Below are 19,631 nucleotides of genomic sequence, written 5' to 3' on the forward strand. Positions count from 1 at the left end.
GGGAGCTGCACCAGCCCTGGGCTGCATTTGCCCTGGGGATCCCTGAACAGGAGCCCTGGGGGGGAAACCTTCAGGTGTTCAACCTCTTGTCCTGTGGTTCTGCAGCACTTACAGCTGCTCCAGGGAGCTGCTCCAGAGGCTTCCACTCTCCCTCTGCCTGCTGAGGTGCAGGAGGGCTGGGGGGGAGCTCAGCCTCCACAGGATGGTCCCTGAGGCTCTGGCAGCTCCACCTGAAGAGGATTTCTTTTTGTTGTTGTTTTTATTGATGTAAGTTTCATGCTGTCTTGATTTGCCAACAGTGTTGTCTAGTTGGGAAATGCAATGGGAAGGGTTGGGGCTCGGGGTGGGGCAGGGGCAGGGTTGGGACAGGTACAAGTTTTGGGAGGGGCATTAATGAATCCCTGGCTTGGGACAAGAAGCAGTTGCTGAGTTCAGTAACTTCTCCTTTGTCAGAGCATAGCCAAGATGTGAAATTCAATCTGCAGTACTTTCCCTTTTGTTTTTGTTTTCCCTCCTTTATTTAACACAAACTCCTCCAGAGCTCCTCAGAGCTTTCTCTCCTCCCCAGCAGCGCTTACAGCAGGAGGGTCTGACAGGAGTACCCCTGGAGCCTGGGGCAGTGGGGTCCTGCTGCTCTGGCACGAAGCTGTTCGTGTTGAGGTCCTGTTCTGTTCCCTCACTTGTTCTCCTTGCTTTCATCAGCCTGGAGGGGTAAGGCCAAAAGCAGTGCCAGTGATGGCTAACGTGCGAGGAAAGGGCTGGGAGGCATTGTCCAAGGGGCAGCTTGAGACTGCGAGCTGGAAGGGAGCCTAAGCTGCACCAGCTCAGCTCATTTCGACTCGGAGACGAATGTACAAAACCTCCTTGCTCTGTACTGAGGCCTGAGCCAAACTCTCAAAGAAGAGCAAAGGGCTTGAATTTGGTGTCTGGAAGCATGCAAGAAACTGAGTCTGCTGGGGCCGAGCCCCCAGCGGCCCCCGCGCAGCCATCGGCTGCCTTGCCCCAGCGCTGCCCCTGCTGTACAGATCGGTGTGTGGGGAATGCTTTGCTGCTGCTCCCGCGGGAGGAGCTGCAGCTCTGCTAGCAGCAGCATGCACACTTTTGTCTCTAAACTAAAAGGAGAAGTGTTTTTACAGGGCTGTTAACCTGACAACCTAGGGTAGAGTGTTGTTAATGATCTGCTAATGGCTTCTATGTTTGGGTCAGAAAATAAATTGTGCCAAGAAAGTGTTTTAATGTGGCCTGAATTGATGCTGTTAACAGGGACCTGGAGTGGCTGATCTGATGCCTTCTGGACTGGAAACTGCTCCTGGGGTAGGAGCAGCTCTTGCTCAGCGGCTGTGGCTCTCCAGAGGGGCCTCTCCCTGCACCACCCCACTCCCTGTCTCCCTCTGTGGTGTGTGTGCAGTCCCAGGCACAGCTGCCTGCCCAGTGCTGTTAGCTTGGTTTGGGACCAACAATCAAACCCTGCCTCTGGGGTGCCAGCAGGGGTGTGGGGCATGCTCCGGGCCTGGCAGGGCACTCTGCTGCCTGCCTGCTTCACCTGCCTGGGGCCAAGCTCCTGGCCTGCTGCTGGGAGCCCCATCAGGATCAGACTCAGCTTCCCAGCATGGCTGAGGCTGGCGCTGTGGTGAGCTGCTGCTGGCGACTGAGATTCACACAGCCTGGCAGCTGTGGAGGAGGGAAGAGCTCGGGTCTAGGGCTGGGCTTGCAGCATCACAGCAGCATCACAGCAGCTGTGGGGGAGGGGAGGGGTGTGCAGTGCCCAGGTTTCGGGTGAGCAGCAGGGCAGGGTGCTGCAGCCTGCTCTGGAACTTGCCTGACAGCAAACTGAGCCGAGAAGTGCAAAGGGATCGGAATCTGCTGGGGTTGCTTTTTCCCTTGTGAAGACACAAAGGATCCAGGGCTGAAAATGTGGGCAGGGAATGTCAGGAATCCTCAGTTCCCTTCCCAGATCTAGCCTTGACCTGGGGCCTCTGCCTCAGCTTCTGCATGCAGAAAATGTGGTCAGCAAGCTGCTGGTTCCAGAGGAGCAAAGCTCTTGAAGCTGCACGGACAGAATCTGCCTGCTGGGACCTCACATTCTGCTGCTCCTTGGATCCCTGATCCAGCCCAGAGGGCCAGAGGCAGCCTGCACCTGGGCAAAGCTGCCAGTGGGAGCAAAGGCTGGGGCCCAGGTGGTGCCCAGGGACAGCACAGGAGGCAGTGGGCACAAACCTGACCATAGGAAGCTCCATCTAAAGGTGAGGAACTTCTGTAAGGGCAGTGGAGCAGTGGAGCAGGCTGCCCGGGGAGGTGGTGGGGTCTCCATCCCTGGAGTCATTCAAAACCCACCTGGACTCTGTCCTGTGCAGCCTGCTCTCCGTGACCCTGCTCTGGGAGAGGCTTGGACTCGATGGTGTCTGGAGGTCCCCTCCAACCTGCACCATCTGTGCCCAGGGAGCTTGTGGAGGACAGGTTTGGAGACTTAACTTTCCCAGGGTGGAGGCTGCAGGAGAGGATCCAAATCCATCACTTTCTTCTGCCAGACCTCACCAAGAAATGAAGCTGCTGCAGAGGCTCGGGGGTAGGAAGAGCTTTTAACTTGGACCCTGGAGACCTTTGTCCAGCTCGGGGACTGCCCTGGTCCTGCTCCCAGGTGACTCGGGTTTGCCTCCTGGCTCTGTGGTGGGACAGCAGCATCTAGTGGCTGCAGCACCGGGCGTGCAGGTGGCTTTGCTTCGGTCTGCCCTGCTCTTGGCTCGGTGCTGCAGACCATCCCACAGCGGCGTTTGCACAGAGCGGGGCGGGGGGATTCCCGTTCCAGGTCCCCAGCCTGTGCGGGTGGGCGCTGGGTAGGGGCTGTGCATCTCCAGGTCTGCAGGGAGCCCTTGGCGGGGTGAGGCTGTGCCTGGGGGGCTACAGATCTGTCCTTGGTGCTAGCTGCTGGGAAAGGTTTTCTTTTTTGCTCTGTTTGGGGCTTGGGATTGCCTGGTGGGACAGGGAGAGCCTTGGGGTTCTGCTGGAGGAACTGACTCCGGGGTTGCCTCAGAACTAACCTGGGGAGGTCCAAGCTGCACTTCCTCTGTGTATTAAATCCAGCCCTTGCCCTGGGCTGGCTCTAGCCATGTGGAGGGGCCTGGGGACATCCCTGGTGTGCACCCAAGGCCTGCTGCTTCCTCCAGCCCCCTGCAGCCCCCCACAGCTCCTCAGCCAGGCTGGGCTGGCTGCCTGCTGCCCCTGCCCTGCCTGCTCTCTCCAAGGATCCTTCCTAGAAATTGCTGGGTTTATTTTTAGCCATGGCAGGGGATGGGCAGTGGCAGAGTGAGAGGCCTGCACAGTTCCTGATGGGTTCTCCCTGCCCCAAATAGCTCCTGTCCTGGTGGTGCAGAGCTGGGGTGGGGTCCAGCCCCACTGCAGTGATGCTGCTCAGATCCTGGCCCCTTTGAGCATGAAGGGGAGGATGAGGAGGGGCTGTGAGCAGATCTGCAGCTGCTGGCCCAAGGTGATAAGCACTCAGGGTGGCACCGAGCCCCATCCTGCCACCAGCCTGGGCACCAAGGGCCATGCCCCCCAAGCTCCACCATTCCCAGGCTCCAGTTGTAGCTGTGGGGAAGCAGAAAGAGGCTCCTGGCTCCCCAGTGTCCCCTGCTCCTGCCTGACCCAGTTAGGACCATCTGGCCCCATGTGGGCAAAGCGGCTTAGCCCCGGGGCCAGGGATCAGGGCAGGGACACTGCCACCAGCCCGGGGCCCTGCCATGGGTGGCATCCAGCCATGGGTGGCATCCAGCCAGCCTGGCCTCCAGCACCGCCAGGGAGTGATCAGCTAAACAGGAGCCCACGGCTGGGCAGGGGACCCACGGCAGCCCCCACCATGGGTGATGCTGCAAGCCAGCCCAGGTGTGCCTGCACCTGGCTCTGACAGCCCACAGGGCTGCTTTGTCCCTCTGTCCATCCAGCCCTCTGTCTTTCTATCCCTCTGTCCATCCTCCCAACGAAGGGTGCAGGGCTGCACTGACCCCCTCTGGTGTGCCCCCCACACTTACCAGAGAGTCATAGAATGGTTTGGGTTGGAGAAGCCCTCTGAGGTCATGGAGCCCACGGCCACCAAACCATGGCCCCAGGTGCCATGGCCACAGGTTTCTGGAACACCTCCAGGCATGGGGGACTCCACCACCTCCCTGGGCAGCCTGTGCCAAGCCTCCCTCCCTCCCTCCCTCCCTCCATCCATCCCTCCACCCACCCATCCATCCCTCCCTCCATCATCTGCCTATTGCTCTGTCTGTCTGTCCATCCTCCCTCTGTCTCTGTCCTTCACCACGCATCAGTCCTTCTGTCTGTCCGCGCCCTCCCCACTCCAAGCCCTGCCCAGATGTGTCCCCCGTGCCCCTCCATCTCTCCTTCCCGGCTTTTGCTCCCCCAGCCCCTCCCCTGCCCCCTCCCCTGGGCCCTTTCCCACCTTTTTTCCTGCTCTTTGACCTTTCCTTCCCTTCCCCTGTTTGTGCTTCTCCCGTTTGGGGCTCTTTCTGCCCTTTCTGGCTGCTTTCCTTCTCCTCTTCACTTTTCCTTTTTTTTTCTTTATTTCAGGTGTTTTTTCCCTTTTTTTCTATTTTTTCCTCTTTTTCTAACGCCCCCCCGCGCCCCCCCCCCCCCGTCCCCTCCCGGTCTCTGCTGCCCCCTACCGGCCCCGCCCTGACACCGCCCCGCCCTCTCCCGGAGCCACGCCCATCAGCAGACCACGCCTGCCCTCGGCCCCCATCCAATCACATCGCTCCTCCCCTCCCCGCTGCCCCGCCCCTCCTGTCACGCGCCCGCGGGTTCCGGGTGCGGGCGGCGCGGGGCGCGCGCAGGTGCGGCGGGGCGGGGCCGAGCGGCGCGCGGGGATGCTCGGGGGGGCGATGGGGGCGGGGGGGGGGCAGGGAGGTTGTACAGGGTGCTGGGGGGGGGGGGGCTGCGGCGTAGGGGGGGCACGGGGGGGCAGTGAGGGTGCGGGGGGGAAGGGCAGAATGGGGAAAGGGGCACGGGGGGCACGGGGGGCGGTGGGGGCAACTCGCGGAGCGGGGCAGGAGGGCACGGGAGGGCAGGGTGGGGGTGCGGGACGGTGGTCCTGGGTGCTGGGAGCCCCTCGGCCGCGGTGTCCCGGGAGGCACCGTCCGGGCCGCGGGGCAGCTTCCGGCCCCCCCCGGCTGCTTCCCCTGTCGGGGGTCGCTCCTGGGCCGTTGGTTCCTGACTGGGGCAGAGAGGTTCTACCGGGCAGGGGTTGCTGCCAGCCCGGGCGCTGCCGCGGGCGGTGCTGGCTCTGCTGGGCGGCTACGCAGGGCCCGGGGGGTCCCTGCCGGGGAGTCCCTGCCGGGGAGTCCCTGCCCGGGCGGCTGCTGAGCAGCAGGGCAGCTGCCTGGTGCTGGGCTGGCTGTGGGTCACTGGCGGTCACTGGGCTGGTTATGGGTCACTGGTGGGTACTGGGCTGGCTATGGGTCACTGGTGGGTACTGGGCTGGTTATGGGTCACTGGTGGGTACTGGGCTGGCTGTGGGTCACTGGTGGGTACTGGGGTGGTTATCGCTGGGGGTCGCTGGTGGGTACTGGGCTGGCTGTGGGTCACTGGTGGGTACTGGGCTGGCTGTGGGTCACTGGCGGTCACTGGGCTGGCTGTGGGTCACTGGTGGGTACTGGGCTGGCTGTGGGTCACTGGTGGGTACTGGGGTGGTTATCGCTGGGGGTCGCTGGTGCTCACTGAGGTCGCTGTTGGTCACTGGGTGGCTGTGGGCCCGCAGACGTCCGGCAGGGGCCGGGCAGCCACATCCCCATGTGGAGAGCAGCTGGTGCTGGGTCATGAGCAACGCCACAGCCCCCACAGCCCCAGGCACCGCGGGTGACTCGCTGGTGGGCTACATCCTGGGACCCTTCCTCCTCGTCACTCTCCTCGGTGCCCTCCTGGCCGTGGTGAGTGGGTGGGTGCGTGGGGAGGGCTGAGGGGGGGCCTGCAGTGCCACCCAGAGCCCCCTGCCCGCTCACACCTTCTGCTCCCCACGCAGGTGATGTACGTCCAGAAGAAGCGGAGGTGAGGCTGGGGCCGGGGCCGGGGCCGGGGCCGGGGCCGGGGCCGGGGCGGGGGGCGTGGGCTTGGGCGCCGCCTGGTGACCCCCGTGTGCCCCTGCCAGGTTCGACCGCCTGCGGCACCGCCTGCTGCCGATGTACAGCTACGACCCGGCCGAGGAGCTGCAGGAGTCCGAGCAGGAGCTGCTGGTGGAGGCGGAGGACACCCGGGTGGGGCAGCTGCTCCCTGGGGGCTGGGGGCTCAGTGCCTTGGGGCCGGGCAGGGGTCGGTGGCTGTGGGGCACCTGCCGGCGGTGCAGGGTGCTGCTGGGCACTGCTGGGTTGGTTTCCTGCTTGAACATTGTTAAGCAGCCCCAAGTTCAGAGCCCCGGGGGCTGCTGAGCGTGGGGGGAGCACAGAGGCTGCCTGCAGAGGGGTTGGGGGGAGGGGGGGGTGGGCTGTGCAGCTGCAGCCTGCGAGCTCAGGGTTCTCCTCCCACCCTGCTGCCGTTGGGGGCTGCGTTGCCCCTGCGTGGCCTGGGCTGGGCTGAAGCCACCCAGCTGCTGAGGGATTGCTTTGTCTTGCAGGTGGTGCCTGGCTGGGGGGGGGCCTCACCCCATCGACCCCCACGCAGGGACTGGAAGGCCTGATCCTGCCTGCAGGAGCCAAGGGAGGAGGGGGTCAGCACTGGCCCTGCCACCATGTCCAGGAAGGGCAGGATGGGCCCGTGGCAGCCATCCCCACCCCGGGCACTGAGGTTCTCTCCACTTCTGCTCACTTCTGCCTTTCGCTTGAGCTGTGCCAGCAGCTCCTTCACCTGTGCCAGGCAGGACAGCTGGGGCTGGCACCCTGGCAGGGGAGCAGCCAGGCTCCGGTGGGCACAGAGGGCAGGATGCCCACGGAGGGGCAGCACATGTGTGGAGCAAATAAATGTGGGGTTGTGTTCAGCCAGGAGCCTCCTGTGTGGGGCGGGGGGGGGGCAGCAGTGCAGCCCCTGCCGGGCCATGGACCAGCCCCCCCAGTGGGGTCAGCGTCAAGTCCCAGCAGCATGGTTTGGGTTGGTGTTGGAAAGGCATGGGGGGGGGGGGGGGGGATCTCGGGGGGGTGGGATGGGGGGCAGGGGTTTGCCTGTTTCTTCTCCCACTGGCAGCTGTCTGTCCCCACAGAGCATGGCTGCAGCCACCCTGGAGGTCCCTGCTGAGAAGGCACCAAGGGCTCTGCCAGCATGGAGAGAAACTGCTCCCAGCCCCCTGGCAGGGGCTGGAGCCCAGCCAGAGGCAGCAGACGTCCATAAAATGTTTTATTCAAGTAACTGCAAATAGGAAACCAAAAAGGTCATTAACAGTGGACCAAAAAAAACCAAAACCACCAACAAAACCCCAAACCAAACCCTGATTTTTTCTCCCTCCGGGGCTGTCCAGCACCGACCTCCAGCCCCACTGCAGCTGTGGTGCAGGGGCTGGGGTGGTGGTGGGGAGCACCCTGTGACTCCCCCCAGCCCACCACCCTGCCAGCCTCACTCCCTGGGAGCAGCAGAGCAGCCCAGACCTTAGAGTAACTGAGAAAAGAAAACAACAAAAATCCAAAGCCAACCCAAAAAGCCCAAAAGAGAAGGAGAAAAACCAACCCCCCCCCCCAGCCCCCAGCAACACCCTGCAGAAGGACCCCCCCCCCGCCAACGGTGCCCCCATGCCAGCAGCACATCTGCAGGTGCAGAGTGGAACTTAAATATCCAGAGGTAGTTGTGAATGAAAGGAAACCAACCCAAAAAAGTACTAAAAAACCCAAACCAAATAATACAGAACCAGAGCCTGGGAGGGAGGGGCTGCCCCGGGCCACCCCCAGGGACAAGGTACTCCCAGGGGCGGGCACCAAGCCCTGGCAGCGCCCGGGAGCTGCTCTCCCACACACTGCAGTCACCCAGGGCTTGGAGGGGGCATGAGGAGGGGGCAAGCCCAGGGGAGCAGCAGGGCAGAGCAAAGGTCTAATGCGTTTGGGGGGGGTCTCACCTTCACTGCCCCCACCCCATCTCGTCCCTGTAGAGGCCCCCAGGGCAAAGCCTGGTGCTCAGGGGGGCATCCAGCACCCACTTTGGATGGGTGAGGTCACTGCACTGAGGGGAGAGGGACAGCAAAAGGTGGGGGGGTCCTGGCCCCAGCTCTCTGCCAGGCGCCCCCTTGCCAGTGGGGCTGCCCCAGAGCCCAGGGCTGGGGTGAGGGGGGGGCTGGGGCGGGTGTCCCCCCACAATCCCTGGGTGGGGGGCTGCGGGGGCTGCCCAGGTCGGGCTGTTTTCCAGTGCTGCCATTGTCTGAGGGTGAGGAAGGAGCGGAGGAAGGAGGAGGAAAAAGCCAGGGCGGTGCAGAGGGTCTCTCCCCATCCCCCTCCCCCGGCTGCGGGGCCGGCGGGCGGTGAGGTAGCGCCGGTCCGGAGCCTTCACTGCTCCTCCTCCGATGACTCCTGGGAAATGTTCACCTCCTCCTCGTCCTGCTGCTGCCAGGCAAGAGGGGAGGGTTGGAGGGGTGCCGAGGGCTGCAGCCCCCCAGCCGTCACCCCTGGGGGAAGGAGCTGGGAGGTCCTTAAGGTCCCTTCTGAGCCAGCCCACAGCCTCCTGCTCCCTTCCAGCCTGCAGCCCAGGTGCAGAGCCTGTCCCCTCTCTGCTCCAGCCTGGCAGCATCTCTCCCCCTCCTCTGGGGACAGGGCTGGGGCTGCCGTGCCCCCGGGGTGCCCAGCACCCTGCCAGGGAGGGGGAGAAGCCACTCACCGTCTTTTTGGGTCGGCCTCGAGGTTTTCTCCCCGGCGTGACTGCAGCTTTCTGAGCACAGCAAAGATGTTTGGTCAGGCTGGGGCCGTGCCCCCCCCGGGGTGCTGTGCCCCTTCCTCCCACCCACGACTGACAAATTCATCACCCCAGTGGCATCTCCCAGGCTGCTGCACTCGGGAGGCCCTGGGGCTGCAGCCAAGTGCCCCCTGCTGCCCTGCTCCCAGCCCTGTGACTCAGCAGTGGGTGCAGGATGTGACTCGCGTGGCCTCGCTGCCAGGTCGATCCTGGGTGTCCACACAGTGACACACAGCATCCCTGCCCCCACCCCCCTGGGGTCAGCACTGAGATCCCCCCCAGCCCCAGGGGTCTGAGATCCCTCCCCAGCCCCAGGGGTAGCTCTGCTCTGAATTGTCAATGATTGAGCTCAAATCAGAGCTGTGGTCCCAGCACACAGCTGCTGGGCCAAAGCAGCCTCCCCTGCCCCCCAGCCACCTCCCTGACCCCCAGCCACCTCCCTGCCCCCCAGCCACCTACCCTGCCCTTTGTGCTGGCCTTGTTTTTGCTGCCCTTGGGCCGGCCGCGGGGTCTCTTGGGGGTCGGTGCCTCGCTGGGCTCCTGCTGGTGGGAGAGGAAGGGGGGAAGGGGAAGGGGGGGAGGGGTCACTGCAGATTGGGAGTCCCTGGGGAGGGATTTGATGCCCAGAGCACCCTTGCAGTGCACACCAGACTGCTCAGGGCTGGGAGCCCCATTCTGCCCTGCAGATCCTGCCAGGACAGGGATGCTGTTGCACCTGGCACTGGGGGCACAGGGGGCACTGGGGGCACAGGGGGCACAGGGATTGGCCAGGCAGTGGCTCAGGCACGTGACCCTGGCATTAGCTGGGCTTAGCTCCACCATCCCCAGGAGTTCCCTGGCCCCAGTTTGCTCCCAGCTCCAGTGACTGGCAGGGTGCTGGGCAAGGGGGCAATCACCTCTTCTGTGGGAGAGCAATGGGCACAAGGCCTCTCGACCCGGGGAGGGGGCTGGGGGCGTCGGTGTGGCTCTATGGAGCCTCCAGCAGCACCTTATCCCTCTGAGCAGCTTCTGCTAATGGGGCTTTAATCAGCCTGGCTGCAAAGGCAGCTCCAGCTGAGGAGGAGCAGGGGCAGGCCCCAGCCCTGCCCTGGCTGTGCACAAGCTCTGGGGGACCTCTGGAGCTCCTCAGGAGCTGGTGAGCAGCCAGCAGGTGCTGCCCAGAGGGTGTGGGGGGCGCTGCACCATGGGCATCCCCATCCCTGCCCCGGGGGTGCTGCCAGGCCATGACCTGGGGGGTTTCTTGCCACCCCATAGCCTGGGGTGTCACTGAGGGCACTGCTGTGGGCAGAGGTGCCCAGTGGGGTGCCCCCCAGCCTCCTCCCAGGCGGCCTCATGTACCTGTGGCTTCTTCCTGGGCCGCCCCCGGCCCCTCTTCTCCGCCACGTCCTTCTCCCCCTTGGAGGCCAGGGGCTGGCTGGACTTGGCTCCAGATTCACTCATTGTCCTTCAGCTGTGGTGAGGAGGAAGGAGGGGAGGAAGGTTGGTCAGCAATGCCTGGCACCCTAAGATGTGCTACTCCCCCAGCCCCTGCCCCCACAGGCAGTGATGGAGCCTGTGAGGGACAAGGGGAGCTGCTGGAGCCCCCCAGAGTCGCCCTGGCCATGCCACCCTCTCCCCAGGGCTAATGATGTCCTCACAGCCCCTGTCCCCAGGCCCCTCTGCAGGGATGGGGGTGGCCAGGGGGGTATCAGCACAGCCAGCAGGTGACAAGAACCAGGGTCCCCCTTTCTAAGAGCTCTTAGCATTAAACCCCAGATGCAAGGAGCAGTCCCTGCCCTGCTCCAGAGCCTGCATCCTGCTCCTCTCTCCTTGTGGAGCTGGGACCAGACTCTGCAGGTGGAGAAACCAAAAGCAGCACCAAGAGCTGTGCCTGGAGGAGACCCTCCCTGGCCTGTGCTTTCCAGCCCTGGAGCCTGCTGGGCAGCACCAGGCTGGGGCTGCAGGGATCTTCTGCCCTGAACCAGGCAGCACCTGGGGCAGGAACAAACCTTCCTCCTGCTGCTGCAGAGCTGCAAACCCACCCCCACTGCACCCCCCACCCCCTTCCCTGCAAACAGACCTTTGGCCCCTGCCAGTTCCTGCTGTGATGGCCCCAGGGCAGCGAGCCTGGGACACCACCAGCACCGGGGGATGGAGCAACAGGCTGCAGGGCCTGCCCCCAGCAATGGGGCTCTGGATGCTCCCTGCCCTCCCCTGGACAGGGGGACTGCAGCCACAGCCCTGCCAGGGCTGCAGCCTCCATCCTCCCATCATTGGCTGGGCAGTTGCTACAAGGCAGGGTCCTGCCCCAAAGCCCTTGGCATGGACACTGCTGAATCAGCCCCGATGCTGAGCCAGCTTCTGGGGTCCCCAGCAGGCATTTGAGGAGCAGCAGCTCTGCCAGCCCTACCCACAGAGCCCAGCCCCAGATTTAATCTGGAGCCCTTGAAATCCCAGACACGCTGGCAGGCTGGAACAGGACGAGTGGTGGCACAGCACCAGCAGCCTCCAGGCACTGCCACGGGGTCCCAGGGCCTTGCAAGGGTGGTGGAGGCTCCCACAGCCCTGCTGCTCCCTCCCTGCCTTGGCAGCCAGCACTGCACACCCAGGGCAGGATGCTGCACTCCTGCTCCTGCCACTCTGGCTGGGTTTAGGGCCAGCCACCACCTGGCACTTGTCCTGGGGACACTGGGTCGTCCCTGTGTGTCCCAGGAGACAGGGTGGCTTCCCTTGGCACCCACAGGAGAAGGCTCCATTTCCCCCTCTCCATCTCAATGCTTCCCCAGGGCTGCAGGCAAAACCTGCTCTGCCAGAGCCGTGGGGCAGGCTCCACGCCCAGCTCCCAGCCCAGATGCCAGCAGGATGGGCTCCAGGCTGGAAGGGCACAGGAATGCTCCCACAGCCACCATGCTGCCTGCTGACCCTCAGCACAGGCTGCCTGCTCTGCTCCTTGGCCAGGGCCAGGCACAGGATGGGTTGGGCTGGAAGGGGCCTCAGAGATCACCCAGCTTGACCCTGCTGCCATGGGCAGCTCCCACCAGCCCAGCCTGGCCTTGAACATCTCCCCAGCTCCCACCAGCCCAGCCTGGCCTTGAACATCTCCCCAGCTCCCACCAGCCCAGCCTGGCCTTGAACTTCCCTGGGCAACCTGCTCTGGTGTCTCCCCATCCTCACTCTCAAGAGTTTCTCCCTCCTCTCCAGGCTCAACCTCCCCTCTCCCAGCTCAGAGCCATTGTCCCTGGTCCTGGCACTCCCAGCCCTTGGCAAAGTCCCTCCCCAGCTCTCCTGGAGCCCCTCAGGTACTGGAAGGCCATTAAAAGGTCTCCCCAAAGCCTTCTCTTCTCCAGAATCATTAAGCCTGGAAAACACCTCCAAGATCATCCATTCCAGGAGCCAAAGCAGAGTGGGGAACCTGCTCAGAGCGGTTGGATGTTTCCCAAGCAAAACTGTGGGAGCAGCATCCCACCCTTGGGAGTGCTTGGAGCTGCTGGCAGACTGGGCTGGGAGGGATGGTGCAGCCCCTTTGGGCCCCTTCTCTTTATGGGGGTGGTCCCTGCACCCCTGCCCTGGGTCCCACCCATAGCTCCAGAGCTTGGCAGCCTCTGGCATGGCTTCTGCCTGCTCTGTGCACAGACAGAGCTCTCCCCACCTCTGCCTGCAGGCTTAGCAACGCTTCCTCCTGAGCAGCTGGCAGCCATTTGGGTAGTGGCAGAGCAGGGGGCAGAGCAGGGGTGCTGAGCCCCTCTGGGGATGCCAAGCCTCACCAGGGCAGCTAGAGGGGGTGCAGGTGAGCCCTGGGGCACGAGGAGCCAGGCTCAGCCCTGAGAGGCTTTGTCAGACACATGCCTCAGCTCCTGCTCCCCTCTGGAAGTGACTCAGAGTGCAGAACAACAACAACAAAAACCACCCTCGGATTCTGGGCTGGGCTCTTTCTGTGGGTTTGTTGGGGTTTTTTTGAGACAGAAACCATGCTGTTGTGTAAACACCCCCAAAATATTACTCACAGCATCCCAGAGCCCTTCAAGGAGTCGCTCAGAAGACAAAAACACAAAGCAAAGCAAAGCAGGATTTGGGTGCAGGGCAGCGAAGCGCCGGGGGAGTGGGGCTGGGGGGGTTGGCTCTGCTTGAGTCAGTCTCTGCCGGAGGAAACGAAGCCTCCACGCTGAGCCCTCTGCTGCAGCTGGGAACAGATGGGCCCAGCATGGCCCCCACCCTGCCCTGCTCCCCCCCTCCCCGCCGGGGGCGGCCACAGGCCCCACGCCACAGCTCCGGCCGGGGGTGCTGGGCACCGTCCCAGCCATGCCAGCAGGTCTGTGCCCCCCAGCCACAGTGCTGGGCAAAGAGATGCACATCCTGCCCATCCCTGCCCCACTGCTGAGCTCTGCCCAAGGGCTCCAGAGCTGAAACCACCCCAGGGGACCCAGGGCTCCCCCCTGGCATGAGAAGGATGCTTGGGTGAGGAGCAGCTGAGGGACCTGAGGGTGTTCAGCCTGGAGGAGGCTGAGGGAGAGCTCATTGCCCTCTGCAGCTGCCTGAGAGGAGGCTGGGGCCAGGTGGGGGCTGGGCTCTGCTCCCAGGTAACAAGGGACAGGCTGAGAGGAAAAGGCCTTAAGCTGTGCCAGGGGAGGTTCAGGCTGGGTTTAAAGCAAAATTTCTTCACCAGAAGGGTGGTGATGCTCAGGACAGGCTGCCCAGGGACCTGGTGGGGTCCCATCCCTGGAGGGGGTGCCTGGGGAAGTGGTCTAAGAGTTGTGTCCAGGAGATGCCAGGGCAGGGCTGGGCTCCATGAGCTTAAGGTCTTTTCCCCCAGGCAATTCTGTAAGGCTGGGGATGCTCCTTCCTCCCTCCAGCACCTCCCCAGCCAGCATTCCTCTTCCCAGGAGCAGCCCCAGCTCTGTGTGATGCTCCCTGGCTTGGTGGCACCTGCCAGGCCCCTGGGGCACCCAGAGCCAGTGGGATGGTGCCAGGCACACGGCGGGAAGCAGCTCCAGCATGGAAGCCATGGAGGAGGGAGGGAGGGAGGGAGGGAGGGAGGGCGCAGCTGTGTTGCCATGGAGGAAAGGAAGCAGCTGAGACAGAACCTTTGCAGGCAGGGAGGAACTGGTCGGAGATGAGGGCAGGGGACTGCAGGCTCCCCGAGGTGGGGAGGGATAAAGCTCTGCACGGTTTGGAGGTGGAGGAGCTACATCTGCCTCTAGATCGATGGTGCTGGGGGATGAAGGCCTCCTCCCCTCCCTCCCTATGGATGCTGAGCCCCCAGCCCCATCGGCTCCCCCTGCTCCACGCCAGGAGCTGGGCTGCGCTCAGCAGCCACCCCCTGCCCAAGGGAGGGGCTTGGGCTGCCAAAGAGCCAACCTGGGCCCTGGCAGCAGCGATGCTCCTCGGTGCCCCTGGGCCTGCTCCTGCCTTCCCCCAGCTGCCTGCACTGGCTTACACCTCTCGGTGCAAACAGCCACACAAATCCCTGCCCCTGCCACCTACTCTTAGATTAACCAAACCAGCCCGGGAGAAGCAAGAGGCAGGCGGTGGCTTCAGATCCTGAAGAGAAAAAACCACCAAACAAAACAAAAACCCCGAATCAATCCCTTCACGCCCAGGAAATCTCTGCTGATTGCAGCTGGAGAAGGATCCCGGCCGCACCTCCTGGCACAGGGAGGAAGGGAGAGGGGAGGAGGGGTAGGGAGAGCGCAGCGCAGAAGTTGAAGAGCCTGTTCGGCCGGGGTGGGGAGGGATGTGCGCCGCTCCTCGAGAGGACGAGGCCTCCGTGGGGCTGCTCGGAACCCCCCCTCCACACACACACCCCCCACCTCCCCAGGCCTGCTATTAAGGCAAGTCCACCCCCCTTCCTTCCTGGGCATGCATAATAAAAGGAAGTGATAAAAGAAAGGAAGGAGGGAGGTGGGGGAGAGAGAAGGCGGCAGGAAGGGCACCGCCGCATGCTTTGTGAAGCCCCTCTCCTGCGGGGCATAATAAAACCCCGGGGGGGAGCCAGCCCGGGGTGGCATCACCACCCCCCCCAACACGGCCCCTCTGGGGAAGGGCTGGGTGCAGGGGCTGGGGGCTAGCAGGGGCTGGGGCGTGAGGGGCTCCCAGCTCTCGGGAGCGGCGTGGGCACTGCTGGGGGGGGGGAAGGGCTGAGCCCCAGCAGCACTGCAACTTTGCACCGAGTTCTGTTTGTCCCCCAGCCCCCAACCCCTCCTCCAGCCGGGCTTGGCCGCACGCGTTTTGATCCCAAGCACCTTGCACCAGCCCCACGCACCCCACGCTGGACCCCACGCACCTCACATTGCACCCCACACCCCCTACACCGACCCCACGCACCCTACATGTGCAACTCGCACCCTGCACCGACCCCGCGCACCCTACACCGACCGACCACGCGCACCTTACACCGGCCCCACACTGGGCCCCACACATCCTACGCCGACCCTACTGACTGCACCGACCCCGCACCGACCCCACGCACCTCGCGACCCCCAGGCACTGGGGGGTGCCTACCGCATCCGGCGGCAGCCCGGCTCCCTCCCCAGGCTTCGAGGTCTTTGCATCACCCCAAATGCAGCAAGCGGAGGGAAGAGCCTGGTCCCGTCCCCACGCACCTTGCACCGACCCCCCGCACCCCACTCCGGGCTCCGTGGGTCCCTGCGAGCCGCGGGCGCTGCGTGGGGGGGTGCTCGGTGCCCGCAGCAGCACCTCGGCCTCCTTCCCCCCGCTCCCTGCTTTTGGGGTGTTCGCAGCACCGCAAACAGAGTAAGTGGAGCGAAAGTCCCCGGAGCAGCCAGCCCCAGGACCCCCCGAGCCGTGTCCCCCCCTCCCCACGGCCCCGCCAGGTGCATCGCCCTATTAATAACGATAATTATTAACCGGAATCGCCGATAAAGGGCAGCGCGGAGCCGCCGCTCGCACCCGCGCGTCCTTGCGAGCACAGCACCCCGGGGGCGATCGTGCACAGCATGCGGAGGGGGGGCGGGGGAAGCAGAGCCCGGACCCCCCCCAAGCACCCTCTTAAGCACCCCCTCCCATCCCTCCAGAGCGGAGAAGCGAGAGGAAGGCCTGGACTCACGGTCAAGCTGGATCTCGGAGCCGGGCGCCTGGGCCGGGGATGATGATTATGATGATGATTATTATTATTATTTTTCCGGGGGGGGGGCGGTTGTATTTTTTTCCCCCTCCAGGCGTGTCTGTGTTGTGAAGGGAATTAACCCCCCCCCAGCCCGGCGGTTGCTGCTGCTGCTGCTCTGCTGCTGCTGGCAAATGCGGATCTGAAAAGGAGAAGGCAGAGGAGAGAGGCTGCGACTCGCACACGCATCCCCGGCTCCGGCAGGGGCCCCCCTCCCACCCACCCCTATTTATATAAATAATAAAGGGAGAGGGGAAAAAAATCGCTCCGGGAGGAAGGAAGCGGGGTCAAAATCATCTGCAGGGAAGGAGGAAAAGGAAAAAAAAATAGGAAAAGGGGGAGGGGGGGGAAGGGGGGGGAGGGAAAAAAAAAAGGCAAGCTCCCAGCCTTACTGGAGGGGATCCAGCTGCTAAAAATAGCCAAATCACACTCGAAATTAAATAAGGGCAACCAGGCTAAGGGGAGCTTCCAGCCCTTTGCGGAGCGGGGGGAGGAGCAGCCGGGCTGCATCACGGCGGGGGCGGGCAGGCGGCGGCGGGGCCAGGACCGATAGGTTCGTTCAAAGGGCTGCGGCGGGCGGGCGCCGGCGGCGCTCCCCCTCCTCAGCCCCGGGGCTGACGGAGAGTTTTCCCCCGGGGGCAGCGTTGGGGGAGGATGGAGACGACCTCCTTTCCTTCCCTGAGATGCTCCTGGCTGCGTGGGGGGCGCAGGAACCCCTGGACCTCCTGGGATGCTCCTGGCTGGGGGGTGTGGGTACGTCTGGAAGCCTTGGGATGCTCCTGGTTGGGGCCCGGGACGGGTAGGAGGTGCGGGTACCCCTTGGTATCTTGGGGTGCTCCTGTCTGGGTGGGCAGCACGCGTACCCCTCGGTGTCCTGGGCTGCTCCTGGCTGGGAACACCTCGAGGTTAAACCCCAGCTGTCCCCTTCCCCCTTCAAAGCACTCTCCCTGGTGGTTCGGGGCTGTCGTGGAGGCGTTTGGCATCTGTGGGGGCAGTCACCAGCCGGGGCTGTGCCACGCACCCATGGGCAGATCTCATTGCTCTCTCCTTTCACTGCTTCCCTGCCAGGTTCACCTCTGTGCTCTCCATGGGGATGCTCCAGCAGCGGCTGCTCCATCCCTGGGCCTCCCAGGGCCAGCTGCCGTTTGTCACCCTATTTATTTTGTTCTTCATGGCAGAAATGGGAGGCTGGGGGGGAGCCCTGCTCAGTGTGGTGGGGTTTGGGGAGCCGATGAGCAGCCCTGAGGTCTCCTGGGGGTTCAGCAGATGGTAAAGAGCTTTGCTCTGGATTCCTGTGATCTGTTTTGAGAAGTGGTTTGGGTCAGCCTGGAAAAGGAGGCAAGATCAGCTCTCCAGGTAGGTGCCCCCAAACCCAGCCCCTCCTTGCGGCACAGGCAAGGTTTTCCAAGACGTTTGGGGTTTCCCGGTGGTTTTTTTTGGTGGGATGCAAGGAAATCCAAATCACAGAATGAGCTCAGAATGAGCTGAGCTTTAGGCTGGCTGAGCCTGGGTTTAATTTTCAGGCAAGGTTTTCTTAGAACAACAACAACCACCCCCCCCCAAAACCCAAACCAAAACACCAAACCCTTCACACGCGTGAACCGTGGGGGGACCGATGTCTGCATGTGCAAAACTTCAGCACCCTGAAAAGACCTCAGCCCCGAGGGAGCTGGGCTCAGGGCTCTTCTTGTGCTAATTGTTTGCTTGAAATCCCCTGCCTGAAAGACAATCAGAGCAGTGTCCCTCTCTGGCCATCAGGAAAACAAAAGCAAAAAGGAGGGGGAGGAATAAAAAACCACCCTGGAAGAGGCTGAGCTGTTTACAAGGCATCACCCTGCTGGCACTGCTGCATTTTGGGGCTGAGCTGCCTGGGCATGGTGCTGGGGCTCCTCCCTCCGAGGGCCTTCCATGCACCAAGGTGCTGTTTGCAGACTATTTATATATTTAATGTTTGGCCAGAAGTGCTGTGGAATTGCATCCTTGGTGTAAAACTGGAGGTGCTGAGGTGCTTCCTGCCCGCAGCAGCCCCAGCCCTGCTTGGGCTTTGCCGTGAGCCTGGTGAGGAGTTTGGTTTCCATGCCTGGCAGAGGTTGGCTGTTATTAATATCCCTCCTTATTTATTCAGCAGTGAATGGCTGGGGGTGGATTTGCTGTGAGCAGCCCAGGCTGCTCCTGCTTGCTTTGATCCCTGAAACTTTTGGCAATTCCTACCCTGGGAAGGCTCCCAGGAGCCTGCCCAAGCTGTGGGGTGGCCACTTGGTCCTCACAGCAGAGCAGTGTTGCTGTGAGATGTTCCCAGCAGCCAGGATGGAAGCCAGCACAGGGCTGTGTGCACCGGGGGAAAATGGGGAAATGGGATTCCTTTGGCACTCAGAAGGTGCCAGGATGGGAGGACTCAGAGCCTGGAAGCAGCCTGGCAATGCACAGCAGCGAGGTCTGCACTGCAGGGTAGGGGCTGCAAGGCAGTGCCCCCACTTTGAATCCAAAGCAAGCTGTGGGGGTTCGATGCCCAAGCAGCAAAGGGAGGTGCAGGCTGGTGCCAGGCTGCAGAGACTTGAGCAGAGCCCAGCACTGGGCCCAGGGCTTCAGACAGGGAAGATCATTTTCACTTTTGTTTTTGGAGTTGTCCCCGGCTCAAGCCTGTGGTCGGTGTGGATCTGGGAGCAGGAAGCCACAGGCTGCAGGTCAGCTCCGTGCTGAGCCCAGAGTGAGAACAGCTGGAGCCGGGGACACGAGCAGGGACACAAAGAGGGACACAGAGTGATGTTTGCCTCCAGCGTGGAGGAGCAGCCTGCTCCATGCCGGGGCAGGTGCTGCCCTGCCTTGTCCCGGGCCGGCAGGGATCCTGCTGGGACACCGGCCGGGGATGCCGCTGGCCGGGGCGTTTGTGGGGCCAGCCGCGGCGGGAGGGGACAGGGACCGGCACCGGCCCTTTGTTTCCCCTCCTGGCTTTGTTTCCATCGGTGAAGCCCCATGTGGCCAAACAGCCCCAAACCCACCCTGGAACAGCTCTTCTAATTTGATTAAACAACTCCTTCCTCCTCGGCAGCCTGGATTTAGCACTCTCCAGAGCAGGATTTCCCTGCAGCTTTATTCCAGGGACCAATTCCTGAATCAGCTGATAAATCACAGCCTTAAAGCTGCTGCTCTGGGGGGCACCAGCCCCCAGCGTGCAGGACAGGCTGTGGGGTGTGAGTGCTGCAGGTGTGGGGTGCACACAGGACTTGCAGGGTGCCCCCCATCTCTTTTATTACCCAGCAGGGAAAGCTTTACATTTGTGCATTGTGCTGGAAATTCTCCCCCCCCCCCCCCCCCAGGTTTATCAAACATTAATTTGTATTTTGTGTCAGGCCTGGGAGGAGATCAGATGGGGAAATAGGTGAAATGGATGTGCCCAGGGCCCATCAGATGTGAAACAGGTGCCCAGGGCCTGGGCAAAGCTGCAGCTCTGCAAGGTGCCCTGGAAAGAAAATGCTTGGAATAATTTGATCTTGGGGCCAGGCTCTGCTCAGTGGGGCCCAGGGACAGGGCAAGGGCCAAGGGGCACAAACTGGACCCCAGGAGGCTCCAAATGAACAGAAGGAGAAACTTCTTTGGTGTGAGGCTGCTGGAGGCCTGGAGCAGGCTGCCCAGAGGGGTTGTGGAGTCTCCTTCTCTGCAGAGCTTCCACCCACCCTGGCCA

General features: G+C 63.0%; 2 protein-coding genes across 6 annotated transcripts; one reads left to right on the forward strand and one right to left on the reverse strand.

Moving 5' to 3' along the window:
• Positions 1-2,547: 2,547 nt before the first annotated feature.
• SMIM29 (small integral membrane protein 29) lies at positions 2,548-6,676 on the forward strand. Of its 2 annotated transcripts, none has more exons than XM_054176479.1 (5): positions 2,548-2,566; positions 5,753-5,921; positions 6,014-6,039; positions 6,140-6,245; positions 6,602-6,676. In XM_054176479.1, the coding sequence occupies exons 2-5, from the start codon at positions 5,811-5,813 to the stop codon at positions 6,662-6,664; spliced, it is 306 nt and encodes a 101-aa protein (XP_054032454.1). In that variant the 5' UTR covers positions 2,548-2,566; positions 5,753-5,810; the 3' UTR covers positions 6,665-6,676. The 2 variants fall into 2 exon arrangements, with proteins under 2 accessions (XP_054032454.1, XP_054032453.1); XM_054176478.1 differs by lacking the exon at positions 2,548-2,566 and adding an exon at positions 4,768-4,829.
• A 1,029-nt stretch (positions 6,677-7,705) lies between these two features.
• Positions 7,706-15,382, reverse strand: HMGA1 (high mobility group AT-hook 1). Of its 4 annotated transcripts, none has more exons than XM_054176434.1 (5): positions 15,296-15,382; positions 10,189-10,300; positions 9,310-9,393; positions 8,776-8,826; positions 7,706-8,501 (listed from the first exon to the last, which is right to left on the reverse strand). In XM_054176434.1, the coding sequence occupies exons 2-5, from the start codon at positions 10,288-10,290 to the stop codon at positions 8,448-8,450; spliced, it is 291 nt and encodes a 96-aa protein (XP_054032409.1). In that variant the 5' UTR covers positions 10,291-10,300; positions 15,296-15,382; the 3' UTR covers positions 7,706-8,447. The 4 variants fall into 4 exon arrangements, with proteins under 4 accessions (XP_054032409.1, XP_054032410.1, XP_054032407.1 ...); XM_054176435.1 differs by having other exon boundaries at positions 9,310-9,390; positions 15,296-15,371; XM_054176432.1 differs by having other exon boundaries at positions 7,706-8,504; positions 15,296-15,365.
• Between the last annotated feature and the right edge of the window lie 4,249 nt (positions 15,383-19,631).

The sequence above is a fragment of the Dryobates pubescens genome, chromosome 35 (assembly GCF_014839835.1).
Source record: "Dryobates pubescens isolate bDryPub1 chromosome 35, bDryPub1.pri, whole genome shotgun sequence".
NCBI lineage: Eukaryota > Metazoa > Chordata > Aves > Piciformes > Picidae > Dryobates > Dryobates pubescens.